The sequence below is a fragment of the Mytilus trossulus genome, chromosome 2 (genome assembly GCF_036588685.1).
Source record: "Mytilus trossulus isolate FHL-02 chromosome 2, PNRI_Mtr1.1.1.hap1, whole genome shotgun sequence".
Lineage (NCBI taxonomy): Eukaryota > Metazoa > Mollusca > Bivalvia > Mytilida > Mytilidae > Mytilus > Mytilus trossulus.
Window position 1 is genome coordinate 29,487,520 of NC_086374.1, and position 21,982 is coordinate 29,509,501.

General features: G+C 30.2%; 1 protein-coding gene across 2 annotated transcripts in view; it reads left to right on the forward strand.

Annotated features, from left to right (window-relative positions):
* Positions 1-20,264, forward strand: part of LOC134706941 (nose resistant to fluoxetine protein 6-like) — a 42,514-nt gene extending 22,250 nt beyond the window's left edge. For both annotated transcript variants that reach the window (XM_063566323.1, XM_063566324.1), the window contains exons 8-15: positions 1,290-1,382; positions 3,096-3,270; positions 4,899-4,978; positions 7,072-7,179; positions 8,954-9,080; positions 11,069-11,255; positions 15,108-15,250; positions 15,740-20,264. In XM_063566323.1, the coding sequence (XP_063422393.1) occupies positions 1,290-1,382; positions 3,096-3,270; positions 4,899-4,978; positions 7,072-7,179; positions 8,954-9,080; positions 11,069-11,255; positions 15,108-15,250; positions 15,740-15,865 (1,039 nt within the window). In that variant the 3' untranslated portion in view covers positions 15,866-20,264. The remainder of the gene's footprint in view (positions 1-1,289; positions 1,383-3,095; positions 3,271-4,898; positions 4,979-7,071; positions 7,180-8,953; positions 9,081-11,068; positions 11,256-15,107; positions 15,251-15,739) is intronic.
* Positions 20,265-21,982: the final 1,718 nt, after the last annotated feature.

The window sequence follows — 21,982 nt, forward strand, 5'->3', positions numbered from 1 at the left end:
AAAATTAAACATTGTTTGATTTCATCAAAAATTGAATAATTGGGGTTCTTTGATATGCCAAATCTAACTGTGTATGTAGATTCTTAATTTTTGGCCCAGTTTTAAAATTGGTCTAAATTAAAGTGCAAAGGGTCCAAAATTAAACTAAGTTTGATTTTAACAAAAATTAAATTCTTGGGCCTCTTTGATATGCTGAATCTAAACATGTACTTAGATTTTTGATTATGGGCCCAGTTTTCAAGTTGGTCCAAATCAGGATCTAAAATTATTATATTAAGTATTGTGCAATAGCAAGTCTTTTCAATTGCACAGTATTGTGCAATGGCAAGAAATATCTAATTTCACAATATTGTGAAATAGCAAATTTTTTTTTAATTAAGAGTTATCTTTCTTTGTCCAGTATAGTAAGCAAGAAATATCTGCAAGAATTTTTTTTAATTGAAGTTATCTTTCTTTGTCCAGAATCAACTTAAATCTTTGTTATATACAATATACAATGTATATTCACTTTTTACTACCAACTGGTAAATTTAAATAATCTTTACCATTCAGTGATAACAAGCAGTTTTTTTACATCTTAATATTTTATGATGTATTTAAATGAGTAGTAATTGTTGCAAACTCCATTAGAATATTTTAATTGAAATTAGTTTTGGAATAAGGGAAAGGGGGATGTGAATAAAAAATTGGGTTCAATTTTTCTCATTTGAAATTTCATAAATAAAAAGAAAATTTCTTCAAACATTTTTTTGAGAGGATTAATATTCAACAGCATAGTGAATTGCTCTAAGAGAAAACAAAAATTTTAAGTTCATTTGAATACATTCATTCTGTGTCAGAAACCTATGCTGTGTCAACTATTTAATCACAATCCAAATTTAGAGTGGAATCCAGCTTGAATGTTGTGTCCATACTTGCCCCAACCGTTCAGGGTTCAACCTCTGCGGTCGTATAAAGCTACGCCCTGCGGAGCATCTGGTTTGTGAAATTTTGCAATCTCTTCAAGATATCCTTTCCAGAATCTATACTGTTGAAGTTTTAATCAAGTTTTCAACTTATATACAAATACATTTTCCTACACAGCCATGTTACAGTCAAACTTTGATATGATTTAAATGATTTAATTTAAAATGCAAATAAAACTTGTACAGTTAAAAGTTATATTTAGTCTTCAAATTATAAAAAATAGAATAACAGGGTTTAGAATATTTTGATTGGATTATTACTATATATTGTTCCTGGTTCTAACATCAAGAAGGAAATGCATTGATATTTTTTTTTTATTTCAGTGGGCTCTTGTTAACTTACCTGATAATGAAGGAGATGAAGAAAAAAGATGGCAAGATAAATTGGCTTATGTTTTATTTCCATAGATTCTGGAGGTATGTTCTGTCATTTTTTTTTATATTTTCACTAGAACTGAGTTCTTTGCGAACTGTTCCCAAGCGTTCTTTAAAGTTAGCAATTCCAAGGAAAATATTTCAATATTGACAATTTTTTGTCCAATTTCTTGACCTCATGCATTCATTGAAGAAAACAGGCATACTTGCAGAAAAATGCTTGAACAATGGATCTCATTATTCATCACTTATGCAGAAAGTGATTAGGAAAATAAAAAAAAATTATAAGCAGTTTTTGTCTCCCCTTTGCAGAGTCATAAAGAGATACTTAGGTATGCTGTTTTTCCAATTGCCAAATCAACCAATGTATTAGTTTTGATTAGTTCAGTTTAATTGGATTCACTAGGGGCAGGTCAATGATATTTTGTACTCAGTTGTATTAGCTTTGGCACATCTTATTTTCATGGAGTTTATTTGGCCCCGCCTTCTCAGTTATGGTCTATTGACATTGAATGTTTTCTATTGTTTACATAGTAAAGTTTGTTAGAAGAGCAGGTTAAGAAGAACCACTGATGTTGAGACAAGTACTGTTTATCAGTTAACTGAACCTGCATATTAAGTCGTGATTCATTGACTTTTGATTGTTTTGCATTGTTTATATGTTTAAATTTTGCCATATGGATTCAGTATTTGCATTATACTACCTAGATCACGAAAAGGCTAGATGCATCTCTGTGTCAATATTGTATAATGAATTATGGGAACTGTATTTTGAAATCATAGTCAATACACCTTATCGCTATTTAGTCCATTCCGGGAAAAACAGTAATTTATACAACTTCCTGTTTAGGTCACCGGCCGACAAATGGAGGTCATCAGTAAGGAGCTGAGGGAGAAAAACTTTAGAAAGTGATCATTAAGAAACTTTGATATAGTATGATCCACTTTTTTCGAAATTAAAATTAAAGTAAAAAAATATTTTGTTTGAAGTATTTACGGAAGCTTAAACAGGTCTCATTAAAAAGTATCATGCATGGTGAATCGTTGAAACAGGGTCCCAGATAGCTTGAACTGGATGAAAAAGTTGTGTAATTTTAGAACTTATCCGGAATGGAATAAATAGCGATTAGGTGTATTAGCTAACCTTGGAAAGAACTTACTGAACACAAATGTAAAAATTACAAAATGTATGTAACATTTATTGTTGCAGCCCCTTCATATGGATATTAAAGACTTAAAAGTAGATACTACTTTCACTGACTTCAAAACTCACTTGGATCAATGTTAAGTTAGAAAACCAAAAGTTTGGAAACACAAAAACAAATGAGAGTTCAAATTAAAAAAAAAACGTAATAAAAAAGCCTGTTTGTAACAGGTGTAGAAACTAACAACAGTTTGGCGAAATATTTATTCCTCTGTGCCCGACCATTAGTCTATCCAACTGTCTGTACATCAGAAAGGTTTTCAGGCTTTAATTTAAGGTAATTTATCATGAAGTATGTTGTTTATTATAAAAAAAACTGTTAAATTGTGGTGTTACTGGTTGTGTATGTGTGTGTGGGCATGTGTGTAGATGTCCTCTCTTGATAGTTTGAAAACATTATAGTATTTTATGAGGAAAAAGTCTTATAAACATTTGTGTACAATATTTCATACAGTGTGATAATTGCACTATTATTCTGTAACAAATTAACTCTACCCTATGTGTTAATCTTTATTTCACTATTTATAGCAATCAGGTTTATTCTGTTACAGATTAACTCCACCATATATGTTAGTGTTGATGGTATATGTGTCATTATTTCCTTACATTGGAAGTGGTCCTCTGTGGAAAAAAGATGGAATGGAAGTTAACTATTGTAAAGATGCTTGGTACTACAATTTCCTTTATGTAAACAACTTTGTCAGTCTAAAAGATGCAGGTTCACAGGTGAGTAATTCAAACTACAGGAAGTGGTAGTAGTTTCATAAATTATTACGATGATTTTAATGTTGCGAAAAATGTGACAGGGTAATAATAGCAATAATTTGAACTTGTATTTTGGATTTTTTTTATATAAATTCAACAGGATTTTTCTCTATCTTGCAAAATTTAAATAGCATTTTTGTCTAAAATGACAAAATCACAATAATAAATGCACTCTAAAATTTCTGAATTAAGAGTTATGGTACAAAAATGTATATGAATATATTTTTATGCCCTGCCTTCAAAATACCTTGGAAACATTAATTTTATGAAAAATTTCAGTTTTAGCGCTTTCATGTCTACAATTTTTTGCTCTTTGTTAATCAAATTTATATCAAAAGTTTATATCAGCAATAAGTTTGACAAGTTAAAAATTAGTGCTGATCAAATATTTTTAAAAGAGTTATACCCCTTGGAATTATTTATTTTGTTTGAAATTGCATTTTATCTGCTCTCAAGCCTTATTGGTATTGCCCTTAAATGTAGAAATGATATCTGCAACGTAGGGGAGATTTGAACTCTATTGTTTTATTTTTTGTCATACTATGATGGTTGTTAATGCTATATGTATATTTTAACATGTGCATTGTGCATTCCTCCTTGGAACAGTATAAAAAAGTATTAAATGACCTAAATTGGTGGGATTTGTTTGATGCGAAGTGTTTAATAATGGTTTGTGAATTTGAAATTCTTAGTTCAAATGACATTTTATTGATATTAGAAATTATAAGGATTATGAGCGAGTACTTTTTTAACACATGTCCATTTCCGTTTCTGTGTCATATCTTTTTTATAAACTATGACCCGACGATAAAATCAGCTATGATCAGGAAGTGTTAAGTCCCGGCAATATATATGATCCTGATTACTCAGTCTCATTTTCTTTAGATTGATCTCGTTTCATTGTCACCCAAACATTTTACCATCCCTGAAAGGTTTTATGTACAAACGTGCCAATTTTATACAATTTTCCTTCTTATTATTAATGTCAAAATTACTTAATAGCTTTTTCAAGCAAACAGTTATTATTTGAAAAAAAAACAATAGTTTGTGAGAAGTCATAAAATCTCTTTGATAAATGTTTTGACACTGATCATTTTAACCATTAAACCAATGATTGACCCTTTCACTAATCTAAATTTAATAAATGTTAGTCGGAAAATGTTTACACCAAAAGTGAAAAATACATTTTTAGATGACCTTTGATATTTTGATGGATCTGTCAGCATCGACAATGAATTCAATCTGAATTTGGACAATGTTTTCTATCAATCATAAAGATATGCACATTTACCCAGTACTTGGTTGCTTATTGTAGTGCTGTGGCTGATACAGAAACTTTTATAAGGGAGACACTGACTTTTTAAGAGGGGGCCTGCTTCTCTCATGCCTAAGTGATTACCTATACCATCAAACTAATTTTTTGACAAAAAGGGGGGATGGGTACTTTGCATCCTCTAAATCTGCCTCTGTAGTGTATGTCTCAGACATATCTTTTTAATGTTTAAGTTAATATATATCATAATAACTTTTATTGTATTGTTTGACCTGAATAGAATAAAATACATACCATAATTTCTTGTTTATTGTAGTGTATGGCATGGACATGGTACCTAGCCAACGATATGCAGTTTTTTGTTATCAGTCCACTAATAATAATTCCACTTTTCTTGTAAGTGAACTTATTCTCAGTTTTTGTTTAATCATAATGATATTGATGTGTAGTTCTTTTAGAGACTTAGCTTTAGAACTTACTGGAAAATGTACCTTTTATTGATTACAACTATACACACATGAACTAACACCTTCTAAAAGTACAAGCTCGTAGAGAAATCAGAATGGATAGCAAAGTAGGCTGTTCTTGTCTTTAAACCTCTGGAAAATAGAACTATAAAACGGAAACAATATCCTGGATTACTGCAAAGATATACTTTATTGTTGTCTACATGTTTTGCCAATTTTGGTGGCATCGTTAGGACAATTATTGATAGAAAACAAATTCTGAAAAACATAAAATGAGGTTATTATGGGTTACAGGAAGTTTAACAAAGTTGAAATGAAAGATTCTGAACCCAAAGAAAATCAGACAATTCATGTTGCAGCAGAAATTTAAAGAACAGTTTTAGAGCATTTCAAAATTTCAAATGATTACTATCCATCTCCATCAGGCATCTCTTCAGCTTTATCATTTATTCTGATGTCTCTGATAAATTTTCCTGTCAGTTTAGACTAATACTCAGAGCTCCAGATAAGAATTCACAAATTGGGGTTTTTACCCACCATTTTCTTAAATAATTGGGTGATAAAGTTTTTTAATTGCATTATCAATTCCAATTCACCCCTCAGGTTAATATCAAATTGGGTTTTTCACCACCAACCTCTTTAATGAATTGGGTTTTTTCGACACAATATTGAATATTTGAGCAATATCAACCCCAATTGTTTTCCATCTGAAATACGTTTCTTTCTTTGTTTAGCTGTTTTATTTGGTTTGGGGTTATGGTTGGGGTATTTGCTAGCTGTTTTATTTGGTTTATTCACTGAGGAGCAGTTGAAGGTTTAAATTGTGTCCCGTTTCAAACATTTTGCCAGTTTTGTATTTTCTCACAAAAACGGATATGTGTATTCACAGGCACTCGTCTTATACCTTCATATAATAAATTCTGAACCAGTGCAGTGCCTGTGTGCATGGTAATGTGTATTTATTAGTTAACCGTAAAATGAAAAATAGTATATAAACTCTAATTATACTTGAATGATTTTGTTTTATTCAATTTACATAAATCTGGGTTTAGTTGTCTTTTATTTAGAACTTTTGGTTTCTGATGCTTTACCATTTCATAATTGATTTGGCCTTTCACTTTTCAGAGTCAACTGATTTCGATTTTGATGAAACCCCGTGTTTATTAGCAATGTTCTCGTTATGGTACGCACACACGCCCGTGCAGTTGATGGACGCTTTCTCAAAACACTGGCTGAGTCTAGTTATCATCATAACTTTCCCTCAGCTTTTCAAAAGAAGCCGAAAACATGCTTCTATTCAATATTTTTACCGGACATTCACTTTCGTTTTAATTCAATGTATGTTATGATAAACCCAGAGCAATGCGAAAAAAATATGACTACATTAGATAAACACCGAGAAGATCGAAATGTTTACAAAAACACGTGTACCTATTGAGCAAGGGAAAACTCAAACAGGGACCCATTTCAGGTACTTGATGCAGGGATCTATTTTTAGAACGACAGGAAATTTCCAATTATAAATATTATAAAAATAGTTTACGCGACGATTTAAAACAGATAAGGGTAAATAACGCAAACGGTAGTCAATAAAAGGGTTGAAAACTCATGGTTTTAGCATTTAATTGGGTTTTCCGTTGAATTAATTGGGTTGTTGAACTCTGCAATGGACAATTGCATTGGGTTTTCTAATATTTGTATTGCGTGATCACGCAAATACGCAGCTTATCTGGAGCTCTGAATACTCTATTAGCATAATAGATACTCTATTAGCATAATAGATGACAATTGTTTTCAATTCTTCAATCCTTTTAAAAATATGTGAGTATTATTTAAAGCTGTATAAAAGAAACATCAATTTTAATGTCTGATGTCAAAAACATTTTAGAACTGAAATATTTGACCAAATGTAAACTTTGTCCTTACAAAGAAAAAAAGGGAGATCTCATATTATAAATTGTGTGCCTTCAACATATAAATATTAAAAATCAATGCCATTTCAAATTATAATTTGTGTTTCAGCTCCAAGGCAATAGGTGGTATCGTGATGTTTGTGTTTTTGTTGGGATCATGGATTGCAACTGGAGTAATATCAAAAACATACAGCATGAAACCATCCCTTGTAGCAGGGTTTGTATATATTAAATGTTTTGTATCTTTTTATGGTAACCTATTTCTTATGCAATGTTTTAAAAGTAACATTAAACAGTACCAATTATACTGCACCATATAGCATTAAACAGTACCAATTATACTGCACCAGATAGCATTAAACAGTACCAATTATACTGCACCAATTTACATTTACCTGTACCAATTATACTGCACCAATGTACACATACCTGTGCCAATTTTACTGCACCATTTAACATTAAACTAGACTTATGTTACTGTACCAGATAACATTAAACTGTACTGATTAGTACTGCAACAGTTTACATTTACCTGTACCAATTTACTGCACCATAGACATGTAACATTAAACTAGATAGCCTCAAATAGTTCCAATTATAGTGCACCACATAACATTAAACTCTACCAACTTTACTGCACCAGACAGGGTTTCCCCTGGGTCAATTATTTTTTTCGCCACCTCTTTCGCCAAAACAATATATTTTTCGCCACTTTATTTTTTTTTTCGCCAAGTAACATAAATATATTTTTTGTTTAAAATTAACCTTTTTTTCTAACCCCCCTCCCTTAAATAAGATGTTTTTTTCCCATTGTGTCTATGATTATTCTCTCAAACTCAAAAGGTGCCACTGTTCTTTTATCAATAAAGAAGATGTAAGTCCTGGAATATAACAAGTTAATGGACATGTTTTTATCATATAATACCAGTAAAGTTTGTAGGGCAAGTTTCTTTAAAAGAAAAATACTGATGTGCCCCGTTGTACTAAGAAGTGGTTTTTACAACAAAACAAAAGCTTTCATCACATGAAATTGATCCCTCATTTCATGTGTAATCATTACCTTGAAGCGTTACTCTCATTCGAGGGGTTGTTCCCAACCTTTTTGATAAATTTCTTCATAATGAAAGTTTTCTTTTCTTGACCATGGTAAGTGAAAAAGGTGAGACGTAAAAAAAAACTATGCTTGAATCACGTGTGTTACTCAAACGACTGGAGAGTAGTATTAAAGTCACAGGATAATTAAGTTATTAATCGGAGATTTTTCTTGCTTTTGAACATTTTTCGTCACAACAACATCTTTCTTTTCTTAACTATCTTTGAAAGGAGAGGAGACGTCAAAAGTTTGCTTCAAACACGTGCATCGCAAAGCTGTAAATAAATTCTGTATGTGACAGTTAACGGAAGCCATTTAACCATATCATTTTGTCAAACAATTCAATCAACACCTTTATTAATTAGTCCTTTGTTATCGATAGCTATAAAATGCAATCAGCTTATTATTGATTTTCTGTCAAAATCTTAATGAGGTCAAGGTGAATTCCGAGTATTGTCTGATCGGGTAAAGTCCGAGAAACTCGGAAAAAGTAAATAAACAAGATGGAGGGAAATAAATCGTTGTATATATTTCTTTCGCCAAATTCTTTCGCAAATGAAGAATTTTTATCGCCACAATTATTATTTTTTCGCAAATTGCGAAAATGGCGACCGCCAGCGGAAACCCTGGCACCAGATATCATTCAACTGTACTAAATTTTATGCAATAGATTACATAACATAGTACCAATTCAATGGCCAAAATTGAATATTCAATAAATTTTTACTTTATCCAGATTTTATGGTAGAAAGTGATAGTTTCAGATTAATACTCTTGAGGATAATCTGGGTTTTTACTTTGAATAGTTTGAATTCTAAATCTGTTTGATCGTCTATAACTGATTAGCATTACTTGTAATTGATTATATTTTTGTTTTATCTATGATTTATATTTGTAGTGGTGACTTCTTTTCCTACTTTGATTATTACTACATCAAACCATACTGCCGTATAGGACCCTATTTAGTGGGAATGTATACAGGTTATGTGCTATACAGAACCAACTGTAAATGTCGGATTAACAGGGTAAATATAGAATGCTTGAATGACAACTGTATAATATTAACCTAGAATAGTTGTCTATTGTAATTGTTGACTTTACGTTATAGACAAATGTGATCTATTGTCATTTTTATTAGGTTTGTCATTTGTTGATTCATTACTATATTTATCGCTATTTTGTGCATTTTTCCTTTGATTTGTTTTTGTGATAATTTTCATATCATGCTACTTGCTTCAGATGGAAAATTATCGCTAGAAAAGCAAGAAACTCAATCTTGTTGAGATGATCACCAATAATCTATAAATATATAAAGTTAATACTGTATAGTTCAGACAATTTAGTGCAGGAAGGTCATTTATTATGATGTCTGAAGCACAATAATTGTGAAAATTATCTATGTGACTAATTTATGGTAGCAAATTGAATTTATATGATTAAAAGACTTCCTTTCTTTGCCCCATTTATGGGCATTATGTTTTCTGGTCTGTGCGTCTGTTCGTTTGTCTGTCCGTCCGTTCGTCCCACTTCATGTTTAAGTTTTTGGTCCAGGTTAAAGTTTTTGTTCAAGGTAGTATTTGATGAAGTTGAAGTCCAATCAACTTGAACATTAGTACACATGTTCCCTATGTTGTAATCTTTCTAATTTTAATGCCAAATTAGAGATTTTATCCCATTTTATGGTCCACTGAACATAGAAAATGATAGTGTGAATGGGGCATCAGTTTACTTGGGACACATTCTTTTTTACTCTTACAATGTTTATATTTTCGCCCAATTTGTTGTTGGAAACATGTGAGGTTGTTTGAATATAAGTCAATTGTGAAAACAACTACTGTTGAAATTAGCCAACAGGGGAAATCTAGTGGAAACAGTGTTTTCATTCTCAGAGTCTAGATATTTTGTGATCGTAATTTCGTTCTTATTGGTGACAGTAAATCCTTTCATTAAACAGTTCATTAAGTATTCATCAATAGTGCCATTGAACTAAACTATAAAAATTTCTTTAACAACATTGACATAATGAATTCTGAAAAAAATTGTTGAATAATAATATAATTATTACTATCATTATCTATAGTACATATCGAAGAATTAAGAAACAAAACTATAGAAGGTTTAAGTTTAACAAATCTAGCGTACATTGTAGTCTTTAATGTAACAATAGCGCAATGTAACCTTACATCAAAATATTATTGTGACATTTGTAATTAATCAGCAATTAGTCTGTAATGTAACAATAATTTTTGTATTATTGTTACATTTCCATGTACGGTAACCGTAGCCAGTGCCTTAAAACAAATTATCATGTAGGGTAAAGCCTTGGCTCATTTCTTAATATTGATGAAAAGGATCATGTCTTAATCCTAGGTACAAGAAAAGTCCTAGGTACAATAACTGTTAATTAGAGATATAGTAAAACTAAAAGAAGAAGATTCTAATTTTATGGTAAAAAATTTCTTTGAATAGATAATCATAGTTCTTATTAAAACTGAAATACTCTGCTCTGAATCTTGGTAATTTTTAAACAAATTTGATGGTTGTTATTTATCTATTATATTGTCATTTTGTTTATTTTGATTCATATTCTGACATTGGACTCCGACTTCTCTTAAAGGAGCCTCTGACCTTGGTTTGTCTGATTTTGAATTTAAGTTTCTTGTGTATAATTTGGAGTTTAGTATGACGTCAATTATCACTGAACTAGTATGCATATTTGTTTAGGGGCCAGCTGAAGGACGCCTCTAGGTACAGGAGTTTCTTGCTACATTGAAGACCCGTTGGTGGCTTTCTGATCTGAAACTACATGTAGAAAAACTTTCTTGATTATTTTTAAACAAAGTTATCTAAATTTCGATTTATCTGAAGTAATATTTTAATATCATACAGGCTAGTTAACCAGACTCATTAGAACTTGAAATAGTTTATACCAAACTTGGTTTGTGTAATGATGTCTCAAAAGATATTTTGTAATTTTTCCATGTTTTTTAATTTGAAAAATGATATTTTACAGTATATCAACCTGTTTTTATGGATAGTGGCTGCAGGACTAGCTATCATTATTCTGTATGGATTGTATGATGAGATAAATGGTCATCCAATGTCTGTAGATGTTGCAGCATTATATAACACAGTTCACAGAACATTATGGGGAGCTTGTGTGTGCTGGGTTATATTTGCCTGTGCCACTGGAAATGGAGGTAAACAAAAAATCTGTTTTATGTTCTTCTTCGCTATACCCATACAAACATAAAAATTGTCTTAATAATACATAAATAAAACAAAAAGCAATTTGGGATGAGAAATTGTACTGATCAGTTTAATAGAAATAAATTGTAACAACTCTGGTCATGTAAATTGTGGTCTTTGGATCTCCGAATAATGGTAGGAAATCTACAAGTATAAAAATGTTAAATCAGAAAAAGAGATAACTGCAATTACATATCATGAATGCAAAATATACGTGTCGATCTGATCAGTAATTTTTCACGACAAGAGAAAAGGCGCGAAATCTAGATATATATGTGTGAAAACCGAATTACTGCAGATTTAAGCGTATTCGAATATTTATACACCAAATTAAGAAATGAATTTATGCATACTGTTAAAAGTTATTCAATCTGATAGGAAACTTTTTATACGACCGCAAATATTTTACTGAAATTTTATGAAATTAAAACACAAGGTTTATTACCACAAAGAAAGGTTAAGATTGATTTGAGGGTTTTGGTCCTAACAGTTTAGGAATAAAGGGCCAAAATAGGGCCCAAATAAGCATTTTTCTAGTTTCCAGACAATATGATATCTCTGAAATTATACGAGAAGATTCCATACCAGAAAGGAAGGATAGGATTTGCTTTCGGGGGATTATGGCTCAAACCTTTCATGAATAAGAGGCAAAAAATTGGGAACAACAAGGCTGTCCTGGTAAATGGAAAATTACTTTTAAGTAAAAAGTTAAATTTGGATTACCTCCCTTACACTGCTTTTAAATTATTAAATGGGTAATTATGGTTGCAAACTCCAGTGGAAATTTGAAGTGAGATTTTGACCATATCTTGAGGGGAAGAATGGTGTTTTTTGGAAAAAGGGGGATGGGGGAGTTAAAGATTTCAAAAATTAAAAAGAAAATTTGTTCAAATATTTTTTTTTCCAAAATAAAGGGTATGGTAGGGGGATAAAAAAAAAAAAGCAAAAAAAAAGGTGGGTAAATTTTTTTTTAAATTATTTTTTTGGGGTGGGGTGAATTCACAAATGCATGGTGTATTGCACAATAGCAAAAAAATGAATGTAAATTCAAATCATATAACAGGGTTTCCGCTGGCGGTCGCCATTTTCACAATTTGCGAAAAAATAATAATTTTGGCGATTAAAATTCATCATTGGCGAAAGAATTTGGCGAAATAAATATATATAATGATTTATTTTCGGCCATCTTGTTTATTTACTTTTTTCGGTTTTCTCTAACTTTACCGATCATTCAATACTTTGAATTCACCTTGAACTCGTTAAGATTTTGACAGAAAATCAATAATCAGCTGATTGCATTCATAGCTATCTACATCAAAGGACTAATTAATAAAGGTGTTGATTGTATAATATGACAAATGATAAGGTTAAATGGCTTCTGTCACATGTCACAAAGGGAATAGTTAACTATTTTACGACGCACATGTTTGAAGCAAAATTTTTACGCTTCCTCTCCTTCTTTAAAATGATAGTCAGAAAAGAAAATTGTTGTTATGACGAAAATGTTCAAAAGCAAAAAAGGTCTCTCATTTAAAACTTTATCATTCAACTTTCAAATAGATTATTGATTTGAGTTTGTACTTCAAAGAAGTTTCACTTACACACGTGTTTCAAGCGTATAGTTTTACTTATTTACGATGGTCTAGAAAAGGAAACTGTCGTTATGAAGAAATCTATTCAAAAGGTTTGCATGAGAGTAACCCTTCAATGTAATGACCACACCTTACAAAAGGGATCAATTCCAAGTGATAAGATGCTTTGTATTGTTGTAAAAACCACTTCTTATTATGGGGGGGGGGGTCTGGAAAAAAGGAAATTTTTAAAAGAAAAATATAATTGTGTTACTTGGCGAAAAAAATAATAAAGTGGCGAAAAATATATTGTTTTGGCGAAAGAGGTGGCGAAAAAAAAAATTGACCCAGGGGAAACCCTGCATATAACCAATTCTAAGTTCTTTGACTACAGTTATTCCATAATCTGTCAAATATTTAATTAAAATCCCAATTCAGACCTGCATGAATATTGTGTCCATTTTTTCCCAAACTGATCAGGGTTGGACCTCTTCAGTCGTATCCAGCTGGGCTTGGCGAAGCAAATTACTTTAATTGTCTTTTCCTACCAATGAAAACTGAACTATAATTAAGGATTCAGAACAATAATGAATTTCTCTAAGTAAGAATGTACAAAAAAGATATGAACTAGCCCAGAGCCCCAGAAATACATATATCTTTATTTTCTTTGTTCTATCTGAGATAAAATAATGGTTACCATTTAAATTTCTGTTAGGCATAGGATGCTGACCTGAAATTTCATACCTTAAGTTTGTTATTATAAAGTTTTCTCAACAAAATACAGTAGTTAAGGAAAATGAACATAATTTCCAGTCTTACCTGTATATTGATTAGTTCTTTAATATAGAATTATTTAAGAATTGAATGCTCTTTTTTGTAAATTTATTGGGGTGTAAAAGCGTTGACCGAAGTACATTTTGTATGAAGCGCGGTAACGCTTCATACTAAAAATGTGTGCACGGTCAATGCTTTTACAACCCTATAAAGTTACAAAAAAAAGCATTCAATACTTATAATTACATTTTTACCTATAGAATCATGAAAACACTTCTTTTATCAAGTTTTTATTTCATTTACCTGTGCACTTTATTGTGGGACCTCGTGTCATCATGAATGAAAAATTGCATTGTGTAATGCAATTGATTAAGGAATATCACGAGATTGCTTGTTAGCCAATCAGAATAACGTATTATAATGAAACATACATCTAATGTAATTATTACAAAATGAACTCAAGAATACATATTCAAATAAGTCTAAATTATATTATTAACTTAGTTCAAACATTGTATTACAAATGTACCTTTAATATGAATAAAACAAAAGTTAAGTATCTGCATCAATACATCAGCAACCAAATGACATAAAGATCATCTTATTGGTCACAATACTGTATTCAAAGACAAGCATTATATCACAGGCACTTGTCTCACAATTTTTTGTCCTTTATACCTTAATATAACACAAGGTACTTGCATTTCAGAAAAAATGTCAGGCGGTGACGAAATTCTGTTATATGTCACTTTCTAGGCTGTCAACCCCACTTAAACTTGTTATATTGTTAATCTAAATTGATTTATCTTTACAATGGTGTATAACATGCCTACATTTGTTGTCAGAATCATCCATAGCAATCCTACCCAAGTATGTCAATTGTAATAATTTGGCCAACTTCAGTACAAGTTAAGTACCTTGTGTTATATTAAGGTATATAGGAAAAAATGTCTGAGACAAGTGCCTGTTCATTATATCCACATGTCAAGCTTTTAAAAGTCACAAATATTTTAACATTACTTAGAAGATATTATATATAGAGATTATAATTGAAAAGTTTTACCAAAATTTTTATTTGTTATATTTAATTTGATTTTCAAAATATTATTTTCATAAAAGTTATTCTTTCATAAACTATAAAAAGATTTTATAAGATTTCAAAAATTTCTTTTTTAACTATATGTTGAAGAAAGTATGATAAGAAAAGTGGTTGTAAGCAGGCAATTTTTTTTTTAATTTCACTACATGGGTCTTAATATTTGACCAAAGTAAAAAAAAAAGTAGCAAACTTCCTTAAAGAAAATGAATGTGTTTGTTTAAAATTTTATTTACTCATTTCTAAAGATCATGTGTTCACATGATAGACTTTTGCATACTATTCCAATTTCTTTTTCTTTGGATTAAACAATATCTTTCTACTTTTTTCAGTGGTATATCTTTCATATTTATATATTTCAGGTTATGTGAACACTATTTTATCGTGGAAAGCCTTCGTTCCTCTGAGTAGACTGACATACTGTGCATATCTGATACATCCCATTATTATGTATTATTTTAGCAATGTACAAAAGAGACTTCTACATTTCTCTGATCTGACAGTGGTAAGTTTCACTAGCGCAACTTTTAATCTTTGGGACGGACACATAAAATATTGATATGCTGCTTATCATTATATAAAATTATTTTTTCGGCTAAATTTTTTTCTTGTCCATATAAAGACATGAAAATGAATACCAAGAATGCGAGTTCATTTTCAGATTATCTAACTTAAGATTTGTGAAAAAGTTAATTTATTCAGAATATCATTAAGCATTATACAACTGACAGTTATGGACAATTATGTCATAAAACAAATCTGAATAAATGACAACAATTGCAAAAGTGGGAATAAATACCACCATGATCCCCAAGTCCCTGAGTTGGGGAGACCGCGACCCGAGACATCCTTGGACGCTATTTTTTATGACAAACGGAAAAATTCAGAAAAATAACATATCATTCAAACTCAAAACATTAGTATAAATAACATTATCTTAAACTTAAAATATTGATATGCTACTCATCATTATATAAATATTGTTTATTTGTAGATGTATCTATTTTTACCAAACATGTGTCTGTCCTATGCTGCAGCATTCATAGCGTCATTAGCTTTTGAATCACCTATGATGGGACTTGAAAAAGTCATCTTCAGACGTGGAGAGAAGAAAGATTAACATCTAAAGTGACATAGGAATTCAAATTTTGGAGATTTTATTTTGTAATCTGTACAAGTAATTTTTAAAACTTTTTATTCATGATATTTTTATACACCCGTTTACTGTAAAGAGCGGTCACATAATGTTCATTTCACATGGTAACACTTCATGTGTTCATTTTGGTTCATGTGTTTTTATGCTGTTCCATTAAGTAATTACATTAAAGAAAAAAAACATAAAACTGTTGAAACACTTGAAATCCAAGATATGAGTACAAGTAATTTGAGTTATCTCTCTTGCCTTAAAAAAAATCTGATGCATTTTTAAAGGAATGCATTATTTAAACCCTAGGACACAGATGACTTAGATAAAAACATGATGACCTATTTATTTGCTTCTGTGAAACAACAACATTGTAAATATCCAAACTGTTTTGAAAATATCAAAAAATGTCTTACAAATTTTGATCAGAGAAATGAAGTAACTTCCCAGTTATTAAAAACAGAAAGGAATTATTTTAGGAAGAACATTCACTAAAAATTACCAAAAAAATTAAGACTTTGATGTAAAGTGGGGTCAACCAATTATATCTTATTCTAGAATTATAGACTAACAAGAGCCTGAATGTAACATGCTTAGAGGTAATTTTTTGGAAAACAAATTTCAAATGATGTCATGACCACATTGACCACTCCTCGTCAAATCTTATTAAAAATTTAATGTAACAAAGAGGGATACCTGTATCAAAATTTCAGAAGCACTTAGAAACACATATTTATATCTGCTGTCTCACTATAAAAAATAGTGAATGTTCTTATTTAATTGTATAGGGTTGATTGCTTTATTTTTAGATGTGAATTTTATTTATCAATATTTAACAAAATGTTTAACTTTTTTTTATCTTGTAGATTTTTAAATTTTAAACATGATAATGTTGTGATATATAGTGTATTAACTATGTTATTATGATATAAATAGTTAATAATATATTGTAAATTCAGGTATTGTCATAATCAGAAATACCACCAATCTTTACATACCGGTAAATGATCTGTGATACATGTGTTAATATATTTGCTTTACATTAATTTATGTCCCTACAGGCATATATAAGTCTTTGAAAATGAATAATGATTTATTGAAAATGACCCTTTAACCCTATACTTATAAACATGAGGTTGTTGATTATTATGGATGGACAGACGGACAGACACCTCAGGAAAATGCATGATTTGTGTATTTTATAAGGTTGTTTATTACTTTTTTTTTCAAATTCAGAGTTAATATTTTATGTACATTCTAAACACTTGTTATTATTTCTTTTGAAACTATTTTAGGATGTTTGCTTGTTATGTTTTGGAATTTTTGTCAGATTTTCAAATCCTCTGGTTTTATTTATTTGAATGCCTTAAAAATTTTGCCCATTGACCCCCACTTTTCTTTTTAAAAATCTCTAACATGTGTATTTCTTATCCATTGTAAAAGACTTATAAAATCTTATTTATTTTTAAATAGGTTTTGAGAAATTAAACTTGACAATGACAAAGCTATGAAAAAAAAGAGAAGATTTTCACGCCGAAATTTCAATGGCTTATATCTCAAAAACAAGCACATTGACCTCTATATTTTTTTTGACTTTTTTGATTTCTTAATTAATCCCCTATCAATATATACTAGTGTTGTAGAAAGCTAATTATTCTGAAACTGAGCAAACTTCCTTAAACAGCTTCCCATTATGCTATATTATTGGCATAGAATAAGTATATCAATTATTGTTTTTAGAAAATGGAAAATATAACAGCTTGATTTTATACTGTATGTATTCTAAAAACTATATTTTACAATGAAAACCATTGTTGTTGTAAAAGATTTTATTTTGATAGTGGTTAAATTTATGTATTTGTGAATTAAATGTCTTTAGCAATGGTAAAAATATGTAGAAAACATATTGTCCAAAATTGCAATCTGAAAGAAGAAGTTGGGAAAGTGGCCAGTATAAGATATAGAAATTTTCAAATATAATCTTAGTGAGTTTGAAATATACACATGAGATAGCGTTATAGAAAAAGCATATGTAACCTATATTATATTTTTGACTTATTTGTATGTTTCTTTGTCTTTATAATTATAATGTAACATTTGTTTGAATATTTTTTAAAAGGAAACAAACATTTGACTGAAAAGAGTGATTATTTTTTTCATCATAAAGTTCTATTGCTCATTTTATTATAAAAAATGATATTTTATTTATTTGAAAATGAAAGACACAAAAGGGAACCCAACCCCTGCGCATATTCTCTATTTTTCTCATTTCTTATTTTTGGGGTCAAACTGCCTCTTAAGGAGGCTCGCGGGTATAAAATTTTCAGGAAAAAATCAAACGTTTATATTTCATTTCAAATTTTATTAATTACCTTAAGAAGTTGTTACTTTATCATATGGTACAAAAATTATTCCAAAAAATCAATATGTGTTGGCCCCAGGTGACTTTTTAAATGTATATATCATTGAAAAAGCTCCAAATTATCTCCCTTGGGTGCAAAAATGCCATATTTTGGCATTAAAATTAATATCTTTTTTAACTCATCGGTGACCTATATTTTTTATTGTTATTTTCGAAAAAGCTGTACATAAACTAAATAATTGTAAAATTTTAGCCATTTCTGTAATTTAGTTCTTTTTTAATTTCTATATTACCGCTTTTTCTCCTATTAGTTCAACAGAAAAAAAGGACAATAGCAAAAATGTATGCTTTTTTCGAAGGCAGATTCTGAGCGTAAATGAACGGTGACCCCATCTTTTTATTTCATTTTTCTATTAGGTATAAGATAAAGTTAATTTATAGAAAACTATAGCGAAATCTTATATTAAATAAAAAAAAAATATTTAGACCCGCGAGCCCCCTTAAACATCATGAACATCACAATGAAAAGCCCTAATATGACGAGACATGCATTCATTTTCGAAATCAGTATTAAACAGTTCACCTCAAAAATAATAGTGATGCATGTGAGATCATTAGATGATTCAAAAATGAGATTTGCATGTTATAGTCTGTCCCTCCATGTTAAGGGTAACTTAATGTATATATTTAAGTTATGCAGGAAAAGTTTTCTTCTGTAAATGTCAAATTTTAAGATTTAATATTTGTATTACACTTCTCATTCATACATACCCAACATTCCTTTTTTTAAATCCACTAATTAAAACCGACCGCAACAAAATAGCCTAAATGCAGTGCTTAAAAGTGTCAGTAAAACATAAAAAATCAAAAAAATCTCCTTTTATTTGTATTGATTATCAAATTTTTATCAATTTAGTCATAAAAGAAAATTTCTTCCATTCTTTTAAAAGTTCAATGAGTATACAACATGCATATATAGGTATATGTGTATTGTTTTAAAAGGGTGTTTATTTTATGATATCCTTTTAAAAGATACCATATAATCCAGATTCTTTATGTAAAATATTTTATTTGTTTAACATTTGGTGGTGAAAGTCATCTGAGTTTTTACCCTCCAAACTTGAGTGATTTATCAACTGTGTTTTTTCTGTATTTGATTCAAGTAGAAAGTTGAACCTGCTCACAAGTTTATGTTGTTTGAAAAATCACTTAAGTTTATACATCCCACTTTTTTTTTATCTCTTTAGATCTGGTTTATCTTTGTACAGCTGATTTTTTGTAAAATGAAATAAAGGTCAACACGAGACTTCTATTTATAGAAGATGTTTTATTGTCATGAAGCCATTAAAGATCTGTCACATGTTCTTCATTCAGAATTTTGAGTACAAGATGTGAAAAACATGCTTTAATAATTACATTGGATTTCATGTTATTTGATTGGCTAACAGCAATCTCACTTCATTCTTTATTTCTAAATGAATTGTAACATACATGATGACACATTTTTCCACAATATAAAGTTCACAGTTAAATAAAAGAAAAACTTGATAGAAATCCTGCTTTCATGTTTATAGTGAAAAAATGCAATTAAAAAATGTGATTTCATAGGGTTGGAAAAACATTGACTGTGCATACATTTTTAGAATAAAGCACTTCTGTGCTTCATACAAAATATACTTCCGTCAACTCTTTTACACCCTTATGGATTTACAAAAAGAAGCATTCAATTCTTAAATATTGTATTCTGCTGTAATTTTCAGAACTTTTGGATTATAGCTCTACATCTTTTATTTAAGCTATTTTGGTCATGAGCATCACTGAAGAGACATGTATTGTCGAAATGCGTATCTGGTGCAGAAAAATTGGTACCGTTAATGTCATTATACCAATTTTAAAGAAACCTTCTGTGTTGTTAGTGTTTTAATCATGATTTTTCCATTGATGACCAACCTGTAGAAATTTTGTACTGTTATAATTGGAATAAAACATAATAAAAAGTCTTAGTCATTCTAATCTGTGTTCACTTTTTTGTCTCACCTAGTCTAAAGTGAGACTCTTACTATGTACAAATGACAATATATATGTTTGTGATAGATCAGTTTGAGGGAACCACAAGTGGTAGGTCAATAATATTTCATTATTTAGTTGCATTAGCACAACTCCTTCCCATAGAGGTTATTTGCTATCTCTGGCTGTAATAAACAAATATTGTGTTTCTTGGTCATTGTAATTAACAAATAATGTAGACAGATGGGTAAGCACTACCTTCAATTGTATTCAAATGGTTGTTTTAATGTATGCAGCAGACTTCAGGAGTTATTTTTCTAGCTTAATAGACGACAGTAAGAGATTGGTTGTACACTGAAAGCCTTTAGTAGATCTAGCTGGTGAAGTGACCACTGCAATTCCTAATTAAAGGGGTTGTTGGACATCAGATCACTCTGGAACTGTATGAAAGTCTTCACAAGACAATTTTGTGCGATTTTTGTGAACGTCTAAATCTTTTGATGATTGGAAATAAATCCTAGTGGGTAAAATCAAATTTTATACCTGTTATTATATTAGATTTGACACTGCTGGTGCAGCCAATATTAAAACAGAAGTGTGTGCTGAAGTTTTTTGCCCCATTTACATGGCATTATGTTTTCTGGTCTGTGTGTCTGTTCATTATTTAGTCCATCTGTCTGTTCATTCGTCCCTCTGTCCTGCTTCAGGTTAAAGTTTTTAGAAAGTCATTTTAGGGCTTTATAGAGCTTGCTGTTAGGTGTGAGCAAAGACTCCATTTTGAAGACCTTACTTTGACCTGTAATGGTTTACTTTTACAAATTGTGACTTGGATGGAGAATTATCTCTTTGGCACTCCTACCACATCTTCTTATATCTATTAACACCAGTTTTGTACTTTTATGAGCACAAGCAACATATGTGACATATGTGCTTACCCTGCAAGAGATTTTAAGTTCAACCCTGGTTTTGATAGGGTTTTGTAGCTATGTCTTTAGTTTTCTCTGTTTTGTATCTGTTGTATTAAAAAAAAGTTTCTTTTTCTTTTTTGCCATGGTGTTGTCAATTTGTTTTCTACTTAGTCTGATAGTCCCTTTGGTATCAACAGTTTTTTATGACGACTTTAATACACACAATTTATAGTTATATTTATGATGCTGATCATTTTTCAATTTACATGTTCAACCTATTTCGTATAGGTTTTAGATAACTGTCAAAATTGAAAAAAAATAATGGAAAAACAACATTTCAGAAGCAACACCATTAAAACAGTTTGTCAAATTTTCAGAGTCGATAGAACTTATAATGCTGATCTTTTTCTAATTTTACATACTAACATTCAACCGATATTTTCAAAATATCAGCAAAAGTATCTAAAAATTGGTAATTTTAGGAACTTAAGGACAAAAACTCAAGAACAGGGTTTGTCTATCGATCCATCCATCCATTTGTTAGTTTGATCGTCCTGCAACTCAGGTTGCCATACTTTTTAAATCATGCTTGAAGATATTGAATCTGTTTGTCTGTCGACACTCTTTTTGTTGTGTCTCAGAAAATATGTATTAAAAATCCTAAATTAGTTCAGTCTAAGTTTGAACCTTAAACTAATTGCAACAGAAACAGTTTTAGTTTAAATCTATAGCATTAAGCCCCAAATATACATAGAAAAAAGTCCCATAAAATCTTATCTTGAGGAAAACTTAAAATCAATGGAAATTAAAATTGGA